The following is an 18,306-nucleotide window of genomic DNA, read 5'->3' as shown; positions in this document are numbered from 1 at the left end:
CTCTACGAGTGTCGCTCAGGGCTTTTGTTTCACTCTTTCGAGTGTCACTTGGATGTTTAGGGGTCGATGACTCCCTTACCTCCTTCGAAGTCTTCTTATGGACCTCAACGACCATGCAGCCCTCCGGTCCTTTGGCGAGGTACTCTTCTCCACTGGAGAGGCCCAAGTCTCGTGGCGTTGGAGGTAGCCCCTGCATGTTGTGGTTCGCCCTTCTCTGCCTCTCCCTTACTTTAAGGGTCTTGGGTTTAAATGCCGAGCAGGCGTTGCAGTCTTCGCTTCTGTGGTCGAGCGGCAGGCAGAGGTTGCAGACTGGATGCTGATCCTCCTGGGCGTACTTGTGGTGGCAATTGGTGCAAAACTTGAATGGTGTTTCGTCCATCCCCGTGCTCAGGGAGCCCCCTGCAAGTGCATTCTCCGTCGAACGTCGAGGTTTTGTTAGTTAAAACTTCTCCCTTGTCTCTCCGGGTACCGGACCTGTAGTCCAGTGTAGTTGAAAACTTGTTTCTGCATTTATTTTCTTTGCTTTTGCTGGATTATTCTTCCAAATCTCTAGAACTGTTCGGCAACGATCCAGACCCAACGGCGGAAAAAAGAATCTGAAGATGGCGACCAAAGGGGGACCCAACCACAAGATGGCGGAATAATGCACAGCATAGTGAATCCAGAAAGATTCACGCTGCAAAACTTCTATGAGAATACTTGTGCTCACAAGACAAAGGGTGAATGAAACAATGACAGGGAAATGCTAATGAGCAGCAACAAAAGCCAGCAGTAAAGCTCCTTGGCTGTCTAATGACTGCTTAGGTGTTAGCCACATAAGGTAAGAGCATGCAGCATTCTGAGGAGTCAAGCCATAAACTTCAGAGAGTGATTCAGCATGTGCCTAGACAACAAGGTGCCCAGTCAGCAGATGGCGAAAGATCTCTTCCAAAGGAAAGGCTTGCCCAGTGATTAAAGGAAGTGATTAGCAAACATCATGTAAGGGCATGCAGGGCATATGACTAAAGCAAGGTTCTCATGAGCCCACTACGTTTCACTTTCGTTTTTTATCTGTGCTTTCGTGCAAAGTGATTTTTCTTCTAGAAAGGTATCTTTTAGAATGTAATTTGTCAACGGGTCTGGGGGCGATTTTAGGAGACCGGTGAATCTTCACTGCAGCAGATGAGGTTGCAGATATAAGAGTCTCTAGTGCAGGGGTCTTCAAACTGTGGGGCCCGACCCCCAGGGGGGCCGTGGAGCGATGTAAAGGGGGTCGCGCCTTCCTAGTCACACTTCTGCCCAGGCCCAAGGGTTTCAGCCCCCCTCCTTCCCCGTCCTGTGTCCACTCTCAGCCCCGGCTGCTGCAGTGCAACTCGAGCTTCTCGGGGCTCAGCCAGTGGCATAACACAGGCCCCCGCAGCCCCCGCATTGCTGGGGGGGTGGGGGGAAGTTCCAGGGGGCCCCCTCAGCACAGTCCAGTGAATGCCCGGCCACCGGAAACCCTAAACTGCTGCATTCTCATGCTAATGCCGAGCGCCTCGGGGTGGGAGTTAATGGCTGAGTACCGAGCGAGGTGCAAGTCTGCACGTGCTGCTTCTCCATCCTGACAAACAATGGTGACACTTGACCCCCGACCTCCTCAGGCTGAACAGGACACCCCACCGCCCCTAAAGCTGTTGTAAATATCTAACAATATTTAAGAGATTCGGACCGAGATTAGGCATGTTAATTATTATAGCCGTACACATTTTAAAACTGCAAAAAAGTTGGGGAACGGGGGGGTTGGTTAAGAAACCTGGGATTTTTACATAGTGGCCCAATTGCGATCCAAAACAGGCCATGGAGCAGGGGGAGGCATTGGAAATTCCAAGGGCAGTGACATGGCTATGAGAAATAAAAGGGTTTGCGTTGTTGCTTTGTTTGGTGAGGGGGTTATTCTCCAGCAGCATGATAAACAGAAATAAGGATAGCTTCCGTCTCACTTGACTTGTGGCATTGATTCATGTTCGGTTGGAGATAAGGTCGGTAAAATAGCTATAAATATAATTTTGCAGAAACGCCCCTGTGAGATAAAGGGCCTGCACCGGAGAATACTAAGATGTGCAGGTAAGCCTTATTAACCTTCACTTCCGGGTGAGTGGAGGGAGAGCAGGAAACTACGTCTCTAAATAAAGTGTAGATGAGTTTTTTACACATACGGCGGAGCAGGTGAGCCAAGGCCAGGGAAGTGAGCCAAGAGTGTTAGCGCTGGAAATAAAACAGCCCAGGGAGGGCACAAACCAGCCTTGGCTGGTAATCCGAACCTGCCGTGATACACCAGTGCAGAGGACTCACTACGCGTGCTAGCGTCATGCACCCGGTCATTGGTGGAGTTAAACTTGCTTCACCCTCTTTATCAAAACTTAATTGGCAATTCATTGTGTCATAATGTAGCCCTTTGCCCGCTCATGAAGAGATGGTGGCATGCACAAGCCTCTATTCCCAGTGTATGCACAAGCCTCTATTGCCAGTGTGCTGGCACAGGCTTCGGATGCTCTCCTTCGTGGCAATGGCAGCCCAAGCTGTGCCCTAGCACAAGCTTGTCCTACTACTAGGTGATAGAACTGAGTCTAGCTGGAAAGAACCAGAGAGGATGATGGATAGAGGGACATTGGCACCGACTGGCACAGGTGCGTTGGACTTCAGAGAGACTCCCTGGGGAAGAGTGCATCTTCTGAGGGCATCTGTGTGACACACCAGCACTGTCTGGAGTGAGCTAGGAACAGTCTCAGTGGAAACAAACGCTGGCTGGAAGGAGGCCCAGATACCCTGGAGGACCCACCCAGCTGAAGCCCCACTGGAGGTAGAGATCTGCAAGAGTGAGGCAGAGATACCCTGGAGGTCCCACCCAGCTGAAGCCCCACTGGAGGTAGAGATCTGCAAGAGGGAGGCAGAGATAACCTGGAGGTCCCACCCAGCTGAAGCCCCACTGGAGGTAGAGATCTGCAAGAGTGAGGCAGAGATACCCTGGAGGTTCCACCCAGCTGAAGCCCCACTGGAGGTAGAGATCTGTAAGAGGTAGGCAAAGATACCCTGGAGGTCCCACCCAGCTGAAGCCCCACTGGAGGTAGAGATCTGTAAGAGGGAGGCAGAGATGCACTGGAAGTCCCACCCAGCTGGAGGCACAGTCCTGCAGGATGGTGGTGCAGTGGAGTAACATAGGCTACTGCAGCCCGCGGTGGTGCGGGGGGCTGAGTTGCAGGGGGGGTACTCTTGTTCGAGAGCTCCTGGTAGAATCCGGAGCGGGGGCCCCTCCATGCGCCTTACAGAGGGCCCCCTCAAATTTTGTTATGCCACTGGGCTCAGCTGGGCAGTGTCTGGAGTCTTATCTCCAGCAGGCCCGAGTTTTTCACAGGTCTTTAAAGACCATTTGCATATTTACATGCCTTTGTAAACGGGTTACAGAGGCTTAGTTTTTTTCCTGGTTCCAGTACCCTCTGGGTCCCCACTCTGCCTATTCCTTACATTTGTATTTTACATTTACTGCTGTAGTGTGAGAATGCATTTCATGAAAAGGAATATAAAGTAGGGTTGACAAAAGAAAAATGCCTGCTGCATTTTGTTTAAAGAGCCTGCAACGACCTCCTCTTGACACCAAATAGACTTATAAATAAAAAAGTATGTATGCATTCGTTATGTGACTTCTGTCTTTGTTCTCTTTAATTATCAGTCATGGATCATTGAGGCAGCCCTAGAACACAATTAAAAGTGCTTTCTATTTATATTTGCTGTTCGAAGTATGCACCGATAGGTGCTGAAAATATGGCTTTAGGTGACAGCTTATTTATGTACTGTCTGGGCCATCAAAATAATGAGCTGGCAACCCTAACCATAGCACTGGAAGTTTGTTGCAGGATCAGCACATAATTTTTTTGTCAGGAGGGGGTCCTTACGCCTCAAAATATTGACAGGGGGGTCTCGGCATCCAAAAGTTTGAAGACCTCTGCTCTAGTGAATAGAGCAGGGTGGGTTTTAAGGAGTAGGTTCTACAGATATGTTATGACAATAGAAGAGGCAGAGTTGTTAGGTGGTGCTGTGCTGCAAGGACTTTGCTTAAGGCATTTGTTAGAACAGCAATCCGGGACACAAGTAGGAGTGAGACGAACAGTTATTAGGGCTGTTTGTTGATACTCGGCTCACTACAGAGATGTACAGCACATCCGGATGTTGGAACAGCTACTGCTGAATTAGTGAATTGGTTGTTGAATTTGCTTCCACTGTGTTGATTGCCAGTTGTACTAGAGACGTGATGCAGAAGAGGTTTATTAACATCTGCAATAGTGTTTTTTTACTTAAAAATACCATTATAAAAAAGAGCAATATTTGCTGATATTTTTCTCAGCTTTTTTTTAATCCCATGTTTATCTTTTGCTCGGTGGAAATAAGGGCTTTAGCAACGTTTTACACTTCTGAAAACATGATAGCAAGTTGTCTTGCCGCAAGACAAGCAAAGGTCTTGGGTTGTAAGCTTGAGTGAGCAGAGGACCTTGGTGATTATTCTAAGAGGGATTCTGTGGCTAAAGGTGGTCAGTCTAGTCATGGGACAAAGTAGGATTTAAAATGAAGGCGCAGCCTACTCTGTCAATACATCAGGACTCACTAACTGCTGATGGAGAAAATGAAGGCTAAGCAGGCTGAACAAAGACCTCCTCCTGGCCTCTGTCTGCTAAGAACTCATCAGCAACAATCTGCCGAAACCTGTACTTTCAGAGGAGAGTACAGGTGTCTAGGACAATGGGTACATGCTTCAAAAAGATCTTCCTCCTCATATCCTTGAAGCAGAGTAACCAAGGAGCTGCAGAGCTATAGCTGGCCTACCAGCTACAAACAATGCAAATACAGCATCAGAAAATACAAATGTGTTCTACCATTGGTGGAATTAGACCCTCATAGGTCTAATATCAATTTTGTCTCAGCTTTGTTGTCAATCCACAAGAGTGGACTCTTGAAAGCACGGGCAAACTCTCCTTACAGTCTTGTCCTCAATGATGTATAGTTTAGGATACTGCCAAGGAGGTGTCAGTGTCCCCCACCGAGCAGATAACTGAGATGGCTGAGCCCAAATGGTGTCGCCTGGAGAAAAGAAAAATGATACCGTGTCGTGCTGTGGATAAACTAGCAAGAAGCCCGCAGACGTGGAACTGCAGGTGTAGTCAGAGCAAACATGTACATGGGGTGGAACATTACTCTGCAGGGGATCTGGCCAGTGTTTGACGCCAGAGACAGGAGTCTGTCCTAAACACGGTGGGACCTTCAGAAGTGTAAATAATTTTGTAAGAACATACAAGACAGATGCAGAGCATGAGGCTGCTGCATGAGGAGGGAGCAGAGGTGTGCAGAACAAAAACAGCCAGAAACTGTTAATGGGCAGAAGAAAGGGCAAAGACATCTGGCTTGGCTCAAGAGAAGCTGTACCCACCTCTCCAGAATGGTTCTCATTGATTTTGTGATTTAGGGTCAGCTGATTAAAGTCAATCCCGGCATGTTTGTTGAGCGTGCCATTTCCTGAAAAAAATAAAAACACAGAATGGAGTTAATTTATATTTTCTCTCATGTTAAAGCAGAATTATTTGAAGTGTTCAAGGATTTGCCTGAGCAGCACACACACGCAGCTGCTTTCTTGCCAAATGGTTGTTGGAAATCTGAAATAAGGATACATTTGTGAACAGAACAGCAAAAAGTTGTCTCTTCTTTTAGAACGGATTTTACAGATCAGCCACCAAGAACTCAAAAAATAATTATTTTTTTTACTCCTGCCCAAATGTTTCCCAGTCATATTTTTAAAGCTGCAGCTATGTTTAAGACAACATTCCCTCAGGTGAAGTCTAAGCTAAGGTGGGCGGCCTTTCAGTAACTAATGGAAAAGTGGAATTTAGCAAGTAAGAATGGACATCGGTTAGTCATAACATTTCGCCTGCTAATGAGTAACATAACTAAGAAATTTGTACATTCCATCTTTCTATGGTACCGTGTCTCTTTAGCGTCATACATTACAGCTTTGCTAACATCCAAAATATGCAACTACCTTTCAGATGGTCTTCTAAGATACGGGAAGACAGGTGACAACCATATAGTTTGGTTGATAGGAAGGAATATGCTACTTACCAGTATGCATCTGTTCTTGGCATGTAGAGCTGCAGATCTACACACTTTTGCATAGATCGCCATCTGGTGTTGGGCCCGGATGTTTGCAGTTTGTTTTTCCTCTTGGAAAGCCTTTGGAAGTCACGAGGTCGGTGACTCCTCCCTTGGTTCGTATTGCGCATGGGCTTCGGCTCCATCCTCAGATTGTTTTTCTCCAACAGGGAAAGATGGAGCGTAGTAATAACAGTGAAGAAACCCATGTGTGTTGTATCTAAATAAGATAGACTGGAACAGATACAGGTAGCCGGGGAGGCGGGTGGGTGGGTGTAGATCTGCAACTCTACATGCCAAGAACAGATGCATACTGGTAAGTAGCATATTCCGTTCGAGGCATATGAGCTGCAGATTACACACTTCGGCATAGACTATATAGCAGTTCCCAAACTTAGCGGCGATCACCGGTATCTGTTGCAGTGGTTTGAAATAGTGTTTTCAGTACAGCCTGGCCCACACTAGCTTGTTGCTTGGTTTGCACATCTACACAGTAATGTTTAGTGAAAGTGTGCGGTGTTGACCATGTAGCTGCCTTGCAGATATCATCTAATGGGATGTTCCCTAGAAAAGCCATAGAAGCCCCTATCTTTCTTGTAGAGTGGGCTTTAGGGGGAACAGATAGCGTGCGTTTTGCTTTGTGGTAGCAAATCTGTATGCATTTTACAATCCACCTAGCTATCCCTGATTTAGAGATGGGGTTGCCTTTATGAGGTGGAGAGAAAGAGACAAACAGTTGCTTTGTCTTTCTGAAAGGTTGTGTTAGCTGGATATAGTAAAGCAAGGCCCTTTTTAACATCCAGTGTGTGTAGAGCCCTATCTGCAACAGTTTGAGGTTGCGAGAAAAAAACTGGTAATTCTACCGATAGGTTTAGATGAAAGGGTGAGATGACTTTGGGTAGGAATTTTGGGTTGGTACGTAGGAGAACCTTGTTCGGGTGCATTTGGAGAAAAGGTTCTTGTATAGTAAGTGCTTGTATTTCACTGACCCTTCTAAGGGAGGTGATGGCTACAAGGAAAGCTGTTTTCCATGTGAGGAATTGCAATTCGCATTTGTGCAAGGGTTCAAAAGGGGGTCCCATTAGCCTTGTGAGCACTATATTTAAGTTCCACACAGGTGAGGGTGGCACTCTGGGGGGAATTATTTGTTTTAGGCCTTCCATGAAGGCTTTAATGGCAGGCACTCTGAAAAGTGATAGGTGCTGTCTGTTTTGTAAGTAAGCGGCAATAGATGCGAGGTGTAGCCGAATGGATGTATATGCTAGGTTACATCTTTGTAGGTGTAGTAAGTAGCATATGATGTGCTGTATGGATGCGTCTAGAGGGTTGATTGTGTTGTTATGGCAATAAACAACAAATCTTTTCCACTTGGTAGCGTAGCAGGCTCTAGTGGTAGGACGTCTAGCTTCTCTGATAACATTCATACAGTCGGGGGGGGGGGGGGGGGGGGGAAGGTTAAGGTATCCGAATTCTAGGATTTCAGGAGCCAGATCACAAGGTTGAGCTGAGCTGGGTCCGGGTGTCTGATCTCTCCATGGTTCTGGGTTAGGAGGCATGGTGAGAGGTGTAATTTTTGGTGTGGCACTACTGAGAGTTCCAGCAGCGTGGTGTACCATAGTTGTCTGGCCCATGTTGGAGCTACTAGAATGAGTGTGAGGGAGTGCTGTTGTAGCTTTCGCACCACTGATGGAATTAGTGGGAGAGGTGGAAAGGCATATGCAAATTTGCTTGACCAGTTCATCCATATCGCATTGCCTTTGGACAATGGGTGTGGGTATCTGGCGGCGAAGCTTGGGCATTTTTTGTTTTCGTGGGTGGCGAATAGGTCTATCTGTGGATGCCCCCACATCTGAAAGAATGGGTGAAGAACCTGCGGGTGAAGTTCCCACTCGTGGATCTACTGTGCTTGTCTGCTGAGCAGATCTGCCATGGTGTTCTGGACTCCTGGGACATGCTGGGCTAGGAGAAAGATTTTGTGTGGAATTGCCCATCTCCATATGCTCTGTGCTAGTTGAGAGAGCTGTGGAGAGTGAGTGCCGCCTTGTTTTTGGATGTAGTACATGGCGGTCATGTTGTCTGTGCGGATAAGGACTGCCTTGCCTAAAATCTGTGTGTGAAAGGATTTTAGGGCTAGAAAGATTGCCAGTAACTCCAGATGATTGATGTGGAGTAACTTTTGTTGCGGCGTCCAGGTGCCTTGTACTGTGAGGTGTAGTAGATATGCTCCCCAGCTGGAGAGCGATGCGTCTGTTGTCAGCATTATTTGTGGAACCGGGTCCAGGAACGGTCGACCTCTGGAAAGATTTGTGGTGTTCCACCACTGCAGAGAGCGATGGGTGCGACCGTCTACCAACACCAGATCTGCCAGTTGCCGCTGGGCCTGGTTTCATTGGCGCGCTAAGCACTCTTTGAGTGGAAGCATCTGGAGTCTTGCATGAGGCACTATAAAAATGCAAGAGGCCATCATCCCTATTAGTTGCATAAACACTCTTGCTGGGAGTGAGTGTTGATGTATGAATTTTTGACGCAAAGCCTGAATGCTTGCGATCCTTGCCGGATTGGGGTAGGCAATGGCTTTTGAGGTGTCTAGGGTGGCACCGAGGTATTGCTTTATGTGGGATGGTGTTAGCTGGGACTTTTGGTGGTTTACCGTGAAGCCTAGTTGGTGAAGTAGTTGGATTGTAGTGGCGGTGTGGTGTACACATTGGTTGTAGGATGTGGCTTTTATCAGCCAGTTGTCCAGATACGGGAAGACGTGAATGTGCTGTCTTCTGAGGTGTGCCGCCACTACCGCTAGGCACTTGGTAAATACCCGTGGTGCTGTTGTGACCCCAAATGGGAGCACCTTGAACTGGTAGTGTTGCCCATCCACTACGAATCTGAGGTACTTTCTGTGGGCGTGATGTACCGGAATGTGAAAGTACGCGTCTTTCAAGTCCAGTGTGGTGAGAAAGTCGTTCTGGGAGAGGAGCGGATGTACCTGCTGAAGTGTTACCATGTGAAAATGGTCCGAATGTATGTATGTGTTTAGAGGCCGGAGATCTAAGATAGGTCGTAGAGTCTAGTCTCTTTTTGGTATCAGAAAATATAGGGAGTATACCCCTACATTTTGCTGATCGTGGGGGACCTGTTCTATTGCGTGTTTTTGTAGGAGGGAGATCACCTCCTGTTTTAGTAACGTGGAATGTTCTTGTAACATTGGGCGTTGCCTGGGTGGAATGTTTGGGGGGGGGGGGGGGGGGGGGGGGGGGTAGATGCGAGTTCCAGGCAGTACCCTGAACGAATAATTTGGGTCAACCACTTGTCTGATGTGATGGACTCCCAGACGTGAAGGATATTTTGTAGCCTGCCCCCGACCGGAGTGGGATGATCTGGGGGGAGCTGGGGGGAGCAGGGGAAAGTGATTGGGTAGGCGGTGTGGCAGAGCGGGCGGTATTTGTTTTGCCTCTGCCTTTATTGTTATTTCCTCTATAGCCGCCTCTTTGATAACCTTTTGTGAGGGTGGACTGAGGAGGGGATTTGTAGGACGTGGACGCGGCATCTGAGGAGTAGCCTCTGCCCGTGCCCCGAAAGGAAGAGCGGCGAAAGGAGCGTCTAGGAGGGTGTTACTGTAGGGCTCCCATAGATTTCGCCGTATCTGTATCTTTTTCATCTTCGAGGGCCTCATCTATCTTTGGACCGAATAAATGTTCCTGATCGAACGGATGGTTTAATATGGAGGCTTGTACCTCGGGTTTAAAGCCTGACACTCTCAGCCAAGCGTGTCGACGGAGTAGGACACTGGTGTTAATGGCCCTGGAAGCTGTGTCTGCTGCGTCTAAGGCACAGCGTATAGAGGTATTAGTTATGGTCTTACCCTCTTGGATTAATTCATTGGCCCTATTTTTATATTTCTCTGGGAGATGGTGCATGATGGTTTCTAGTTCATCATAGTGCGCTCTGTCGTATCTGGCCAATAACGCTTGAGTGTTGGGGATACGCCATATATTAGCTGCCTGTGACGCAGTGCGTTTTCCTGATGCGTCCAGGAGCTTGGATTCCTCGTCAGGTGGTGGTGCTTCGCCTGACGCCTGGGAATTTGATCTTTTTCTTGCGGTGGATATCACTAGGGAATCCAGTGGCGCTGGCCCTTTGATGTAGGCAGGATCTGTAGGGGCAGCTTTATACTTTTTTTCTATGCGTGGGTTTAGGACCCTAGCCCTGACTGGGTCTTTAAAAACCTCTGGCGCATGTTTTATTACCCCTTTGAGCATAGGTAGTATAGCAGTAGACCTATGTGCTGTATCAAAGGTATCTAGGAGGAAATCCTCCTCTACTGGGTCAGTGTGTAGCTCTACCCCGTGATAATGTGCCGCCCTCTGAAGTAGGTGGTGAAAACCTAGTGAGTCTTCTGGTGGCGATGGCCTGGATGGCTATAGGTCATCTTGTGGGACATCTGGAATGTCTGGATTATTATAATCATCCCAGGGGTCTGGGGATCCTGTAGGGGTGGGGCCTTGTGGCACATCTGCTGGGTCGTAGTATGGGTCCCCCTGATCATCATGGTCCGGAGACTGGGTCGGAGAGCGATGAGGCAGGGGTGGAGAAGGTGGAGGGGGTGGGGGTGGAGAAGGTGGAGGTGGAGAGGGTGGAGAGGGTGGAGGAGGTGGAGGAGGCGGGGAAGGCACTCTGAAAGGGGAGGTAGCACAGTCCTTCCTCTTGGGAGGTGGAGGTGGAGGTGGAGCTGGTTTGTCCAATTGTCTCTTTTTAGAAGACAGTGCCAAATGTCCAGTTTTTGGATCCTTGGTAAGTGTCTTTTGCAAAGCATCCGGTGTGAAAAGTTCTTGCGACACTGGTTGTTTGGTCGGGGCCGACGGCTTCTTAGGCTTATCTGTGCCGTGCTTTTTGGGAACCTCCGATTTTTTGTTCGGTGCCAAGACAGGCTTGGGCGCAGGAGTGTCGGCGCCGAGGGCCTTATGATGTTTGGTCGGAACCGAGAGGCTGGGTTTCGACACCGAGGGCTTTGGTGTGGAGCTTGGTGTTGAGGTAGAGGCCGATCTTTTCTTTGGTGCCGAAGGGTGTTTTTACGGCACCGCTGGCAGGCTGGCTCGAGCCCGAGCCGCCGGAAGGCTTACTTGGCTTTGTCACCGGGCCCGAAGGTGGGGTGTTCGAAGCAGTGTCTTTGGTCTTGCCTAGGCGCGAAGGCGTGACCGAAGCCTTTTTGGGTGTCGGCGCGAATGTGGGAGGGGGTATTTTACTCACGACCCTCTGCGCCGGGGTGATCTCCTCCACATCCGAGTCGTCGGCTTCGGAAGCACTGACTAGGTCCTCTACGGTGTGCTGGTGTCCCGGAGCTTCGACGTCGTCCCCGAAGATGTCGACTGGAACAGCAGTCGAAGAGTGCGCCATTTTCCGCCTGGCCCGTCGGTCTCGAATAGTCTTTTTGGATCTAAAAGACTTGCAGGCGGGACAGTCTCGAGCCTCGTGCTCAGGGGAGAGGCACAGGTTGCACACCTCATGAAGATCGGTGTGGGGGAATTTGGACCCACATCGAGGGCACTTCTTGAATAAAGTTCTTTCCATCAGCCGGGACCGGAGCCTGGATAGGCCCGAAGGCCGCCGATGACTGGAATCGGAGGTGCGTCGAAGAAGGTGATTGAGGAGATCAGTATCTAAACAATACCGTGGAGAGCGAGGATTCCGCTTCGATCGTCGAACTGGAATGTTCGGAACCGGAGCGCGAAGTATTACATCCGAGCCCGATGGCGGAAAAAAACAATCTGAGGATGGAGCCGAAGCCCATGCGCAATACGAACCAAGGGAGGAATCACGGACCTCGTGACTTCCAAAGGCTTTCCAAGAGGAAAAACAAACTGCAAACATCCGGGCCCAACACCAGATGGCGATCTATGCAAAAGTGTGTAATCTGCAGCTCATATGCCTCGAACATATAGATGTCACCTTTAAGATAAATTTTGGAATTAGCATCAAAGACCTTGTCTAATGTATCTACAGCTAAGGCTGTTCGACTGTCAAAGCCTCAACTGCACTGATCCTTCTTGAAGTAACTGCTATCGGAAAAAGTGTTCCATGTTTCATGCTTCAAATCTGCTTCATGCTTAAGTTCAACTTGACTTTTCATCATGCACCCTAGATTTTAGCTCTGATTTAGTGTTTGTGTGGATGGTACAATCTGTTCCTTCTAGAATAGTCTTAATTATTAGTCTTTTAAAAGGCTGTATACCCCTAAACAACTCGTAAGCCACAAGAAATGAGATTCATAACTTAGGGTACTGCCTAGTAAATTCATCCAGTGCTGAATTAGGTCTCCTACAAATGTGTGCATTTTCCACTTTGCCTCATAACACCTAGGAGTTGTTGACCTACAGACCTCTTATAAAACATTCATACAGTCTTATGGTAATTTAGAATGCCAAATTTTTAAGACCTCAGGGGCTATGCCACATGACAGACTTTTGGGTTTCAGGTGAAATGGGTCACTCCCTCCTCCATCCCCAGCCAGATTGGAATCACTGAAATTCCATATCCTTGAGTGAGACATGTTCATGTGTGACCTGTTCCACTTGAAGAGTAAAGGTATTGGTGGAAAAGCAGGAGGAAATATTCTATATCCATTAAGAGACCGTTCGTTGCTCCAAGAATGGGTTTTCTGGTATCTGGATACAAAGTCACAGCATTTTGCTTCTTCGCTTGACACAAATAGTTCTACGGTGGGTATGCCTCACTTGTAAAAATGTCCATTACAACAGTTTCATCATCACCAGGAGTAACGTCTATTTGGGTGGCAACTGAGAAGATTTCTTTATGCTCAATGCAAAACAAAATTGATATATTAGTGATATTTTGTTCATACTATTTGCCATGAATTTCCCTGCAACAGGGAAGGGTAAACATGTTTTGCCCGACACCGCATGTGACACATTCTTGGGGTCCATTTCGTCCCAAAGGGCAACAGCTGGAGCTAATATTGTAGTGTCCCTATCACAAACATGATATTTCCCATAGCTTGAATGCACAGTGTTCAACAAATACACATCTTTCAGACGTATAGGTGCAAAGAAATCTTCCTCTGCTAGCAGTGTTATTCCATTTTATGAGCTTGTCACCTGATTTTTTTGAGTGTTTACAAACCGTAAGTACACGTTTGAATTTAACATTAAGTCTGCCTTTGGAATCAGGAAATACACAGAGTAAACTCCTTGGTTTCTCGTGTTTGTGGCACCTCTGCTATTGCTAACAGAAGTTTCCAAATCTCTTCCTGAACAACATTATGATCTTTTTGAACATCTCTCTTTTAGCTCGACTATGGGGTGTTTGAGTTAACTCTCTACTCAAGCAATGTTCCAAGATGATTACCACACACTTAGCTCAGGTTCTATGTTCCCTTTATTGCAGGTAATACTGCATGGCCTGGAGCCAAAGTGATGCAGTCATTTGATGCTGAAGGCAGAAGCTCCAGAGTCCATAGAGGTGAAAAGCTGCCTGCATGTTAGTGTTTGCATACCCATGTAACTTGTGAGTACACAGTTTGGCCCTCATTACGAGGGACTACTGTTTCTGATGTGACTGGCAACAGGAGTTACTGGTCTCTTCGGAATGATAAGTTCTTTATTTATTTTCACCAAATGAGGAATTATTGGGAGAATCGCACGCAGAATTATCGCTTTCCCAAGTAATTCCTCATTTCTTAGTGGGCCCCCAGCGTCCACCTCATAATGGGGTAAATTGTCCACGCTCCTGGTATTGGTAACCCCAGGGATGGGAACAATTTTTCCGCTTTCCTGAGCCACTTGTAAAGAGGGCATTTGCAGGCGTGACTGCCCATCATGCCCTGGCCTTGGTGCAGGTGCTCCTCTGTGGAAAGAGCCTCCAGTCCACAATGCTCCCTTTGTACTTGCGGTGATATTGGCTTATTTCAGTTTTCAATGTTTCGTCTAAATATGAAACAAACTACTGCTGAATGGACTATCAATGCTTCGCTGCGCTTCTTGCTTAAATCATGAAACTCTGAGCCACACGTATTTATGCAGAGCAGACCCAGTACATGGTTGCCTGGTAGCTGTACCACCAGCAACCAACAAGGATTTCGGGCAAATATTAGGAATGATGTTACCTCCCTGTGTCAAAGAATTTGTCTGCTTTTTGTGTTCCTCCAGAAAGAGCAGCACAAGCTCCCCCACTTCCCCTCACTGTTGGTGACTTTCTCTGTCCAAGGCTGTGGAGCTTGCATGCTCTATCGACCAGCTGTCGCTAGATCTGTTTTCCCCACTGCGTATACTATTGTTATCTGGTGAAGAGCCAGCAGTGGATGCGGGATTCTGTCATCTGTTATGTGCAGTTGCAACAATAACAATCTGCCTGTACATGTTAGACTATGTATAATGGGTCACATGGTGATGGCTTATACTTCTTTACGATTCGAAGTGTCGCTAGTTTGGCACTTACAAGCTTACCAACACACCATTCTCTTGTTGCAGTACATTAGAGACCATAGGGAGAAGTTGAATGCATCTGTGTATTGGACTCAGTGTTTCTAAGGGCCAGCTGCTCTCTTTAAAACAGTATACATGTATACTGCTAAGTCATCTGGAGGTGAAGGACTGGGAGAATGCTAGGTTATGAGGATTTGTAGAGCGCGTTTATTACCCGGGGGTAACCAGGCACTGGAATCGATGAGTAGGCCGATTGGGCTCCTAGATGAATAGCCAGGTCTTCAGTTTCTTGCATAATTCGAGAAGGGATTGGGAAGTCTGATCTAATGTAGAAGGTTGTTCCAGGATTTGGCGGAATAGTAGGAAAAGGAGCACCCTCCAGACTTGCTTCTGAGGATTGTGGGTTATTTGCATTAGGTGAAGTGAGGCGGAGTGCAGGTGCCTGCTGGGTTGGTGGAAGTTCAGGCAGTGGTTGAAATAGGCAGGTCCGACGTTGTGGAGGGCCTTTTACGCATAGGTGAGCAGTTTGAATTGGCAACGCTTCTGGATTGGTAACCAGTGTGGTTCTCGAAGGTGGGGCGTCATGTGTACTTTAAGAGGGATGCAGAGGATGAGACTGGCAGCGGTGTTCTAGAGTCTTTGTATGAGTTGATTTGTGATGCCGGTGTAGAGGGCGTTGCTGTAGTCTAGTCTGCTGGTGATGAGGGCCTAGGTGACTGCGTGTCTGAGGGGAGCAAATGGAATTATTTGCAGAGCATACGTAGGATGATGAAGTAGGAAGAGGTGATAGCGTTTACTTTTTTGGCCATCGTGAGTCTGTCGTCCATGATGATGCAGAAGTTTTTGGTGTAGTCGGTGGGGGTGGCCGTGTGTTCCAGGTCTGTTGGCGCTTGCTTCCAAAGATCAAAACGTCAGTTTTTTCTGTGTTGAGCTTTAAACAGCTCTGTTTTATCCAGTTTGCTACGTTAGGCATGCAGGCGTTGAAGCTGGTCCTGGTGGTGTGGTTGTTGTCTGTAAGGGAGATGATGAGCTGGGGGTAGTCTGTTAATTTGTGGGATCTTATAACGTTGGTGGGCGCACCATGTCGACGTTGAAGAGCGTAGGGGTCAGTGATGATCTCTGATGGACTCCGTAGGTGAGCTTCTTGGGTTCGGAGGTGTAGGACAGGAGCCTGATTTGTTGGGGCCTGTCGGAGAGAAAAGAGACCAGCCAGCTCAGGGTGGAATCATGTATTCCAAAGTAGTGGAGTCTTGTGATGAGGGTGCTGTGGGAGACTGTGCTGACGGCTGCATAGAAGTAGAGTAGTACGAGTGTGGCAGTTTCGCCTTTGTCCATGATGGTCCGGACGTCGGTAGTTGCTGCAATGAGAGTGGTTTCCGTGCTGTGGTTATTAAATCCTGACTGCGAGATGTCTAGTAGGTCGTGTTGTTCAAGATGGTTGGAGAGTTGTTTGTTGATAGCTCCCTCCACGACTTTGGATAGGAAGAGCAGGAGTGCGATGGGTCTGTAGTTGCTTAGGGTCTCCCGTGGGTTTTTCCAGGAGAGGCTGTGATTTCGGCATATTTCCAGTTGTCCAGGAAGGTTCCACTTTGGATAGAGGTGTTGATGGTGGTGAGGTGGAAGCTGATCAGAGTTCCTTCTAGGTTGGAGATATGGTGTGGGCAGGGGTCAGTCAGGGAACCGAAGGGGATAGTTCCCATGATTTCAGTGGTGTCTTCGGAGGAAAGGAGTTTCCAGTTAGCGATCTGGTGGTCTAATTTGGTGAGGGTAGGCAGATGGTTGAGGATGTCTTGCATTGGGAGTTGAAGTTGCTGTAGATGTTGTTGAACAAATTGGAGAGGTTGTCACAGAGGTCTTGTGAAGCGCTGATGGAGTTGATGACGGCTTGCGAGTTGAAGAAATCTTTGACAATGTTGAAGAGCTCTCTGCAGTTGTTGGAGCCGTTTTCCAGTCTGAGAGCTAGGGCTGTTTTTCTTGCCTCATTGAGTTGGGTATGGTATTTCCTGAGAACAGACTTGTGTTTCATGCGGTGTCGTCTAGTCTGGTTCTCCATTTTCTCTCTCTAGTTGTTTGCAGAGTTGTTTGGAGTTTCTTAGGTTTTCGGTGAACCAGCTTCTAGTGTGTTGGTTCCAGAGTGTCTGACGCTCTTCAGGGGGGCTTGGGTGTCTGCACTGGTAGTGATCCAGTTGTTGAAGGCTTTGATGTTGGCAAGCAAATCGTCATTTAGGATTGGCTGGTGGACGGGGAGGGTGTTGGTCCAGTCTGTGTCCTTTATCTAGTTCCAGCAATATCTGAAGTTGCAGGTAGTCTTGGCAGAGGAGGGTTGGGGTGTGTCGATGAAGAAGTGGACAATGGAGTGGTCTGTCCAGGTGAGCGGAGAGAGGTGGCTGAACTTCACCTTGTTGCTGGCTATGAAAATGGGGTTGCTGGTGTGTCCTGCGTTGTGGGTGGTGCCCTGTACAATGTGGGTGAGTCCTCAGATCTCAAGGCTCTCGAGTAGGGCAGTGGAGTTGGGATCTTTTGGGTCGTCGAGATGGAAGTTGAGGTCGTCTTTTAAGATAAATTTGTTCAAGCTGATGGCGAAGGGGGCAATGAAGTCAGTGAGGAGATTGCTGAAGGTGGCCCGTGGTCCGGGTGGTCTGTAAGCTAAGGTGCCTTTGATGGAGGTGTGGTTGCCGGTCTGAAGTCGGTGATGAATGTGTTCCATAAAGGCTGTGTCCTTTTCAGTGAAGGAGGTGCAGGTGATGGAGCAGTTGTGCATGATGGCGAGTCCTCTTCTTGGTTAATTTAGTCTTGTAGAGGGGGCAGAGCTAGGAAAGGGAGGGGTGCAGGTGGCAGGTGGCAGGTGGCAGGTGAACGCATGTGACAGATGCAGGTAAAGAGTAGGGGGAGGCCGGAAAGCACAGGAGTGGGAGGAGGAAAGAGGGAAAGCACAGGAGTAACAGGTGCCAAGGAAACGCAGGCACAAGAGAAACAGGCAAAGAGAGAGAGAGTGGAAAAATGGGCACAAAGAAAGAGTAGAGAGTGAAAAATGATCACAAAGAGGCCCAAAGAGAGAAAGTGGAAAACTGCTCAAAGAGACAGAAAAGGATGGAGAGATGGAGCAGAGACAGAGAGAGAAAGAAGAAAGAGCGCGAGAACAAGGCAGGGGCTCGAGGCAGCGAGGAAGGGTCTGAAAGGGCCTTAGACTGGTCTGAGGACCAGTCCAAGTAAGTGGGAGCTGGGGCCTGGGCACCTGCTTAATGGGGTCGGGTAGCAACCGCCATTAAGTAGGTACTGGTAATGGGGAGGCGTGGACGGGGCTAGGGAAGGGCGGGGACAGGAGATGGCACGCGACAGATGTAGGTTAGGAGCGGGGGAAGCACAGGAGTAGCAGGCGCAAAAGAAATGCAGGCACAAGAAAAATGGGCAAACGGGGGCATAAAGAGAAGGTGGAAAACAGGGAGTGGAGAGTAGAAAAAATTTCCACAAGGCGGCACAATGACAGTGGCAAGTGAAAAATGGGCACAATGAAAGAGTGGAGAGTGGAAAACGGGCACAAAGAGGGAGAAAAGGACAGTGAGAAGGACGAGAGGAAGGAGCAGAGAGCGAAAGAGTAGGAGCGCAAGAACGAGGTGAGGCAGCGAGGCCAGGTCCGAAAGGGCCTTAGACTAGGTAAGTGGGAGCTGAGGCACAAGCACCCATATAAGATTCTACATGACCTTGTGGTGACTGATGGATC

General features: G+C 48.3%; 1 protein-coding gene across 2 annotated transcripts in view; it reads right to left on the bottom strand.

The window, feature by feature from the left end:
• ILK (integrin linked kinase) overlaps nucleotides 1-18,306 on the bottom strand; it is a 363,205-nt gene that overhangs the window by 84,025 nt on the left and 260,874 nt on the right. For both annotated transcript variants that reach the window (XM_085623554.1, XM_085623555.1), the window contains one exon: nucleotides 5,438-5,523. In XM_085623554.1, coding sequence (XP_085479680.1) covers nucleotides 5,438-5,523 — 86 coding nt within the window. The remainder of the gene's footprint in view (nucleotides 1-5,437; nucleotides 5,524-18,306) is intronic.

Source organism: Triturus cristatus, chromosome 8 (genome assembly GCF_964204655.1).
Source record: "Triturus cristatus chromosome 8, aTriCri1.1, whole genome shotgun sequence".
NCBI classification, from domain to species: Eukaryota; Metazoa; Chordata; class Amphibia; order Caudata; family Salamandridae; genus Triturus; species Triturus cristatus.
This window is presented reverse-complemented; position numbering and strand designations above follow the sequence as displayed.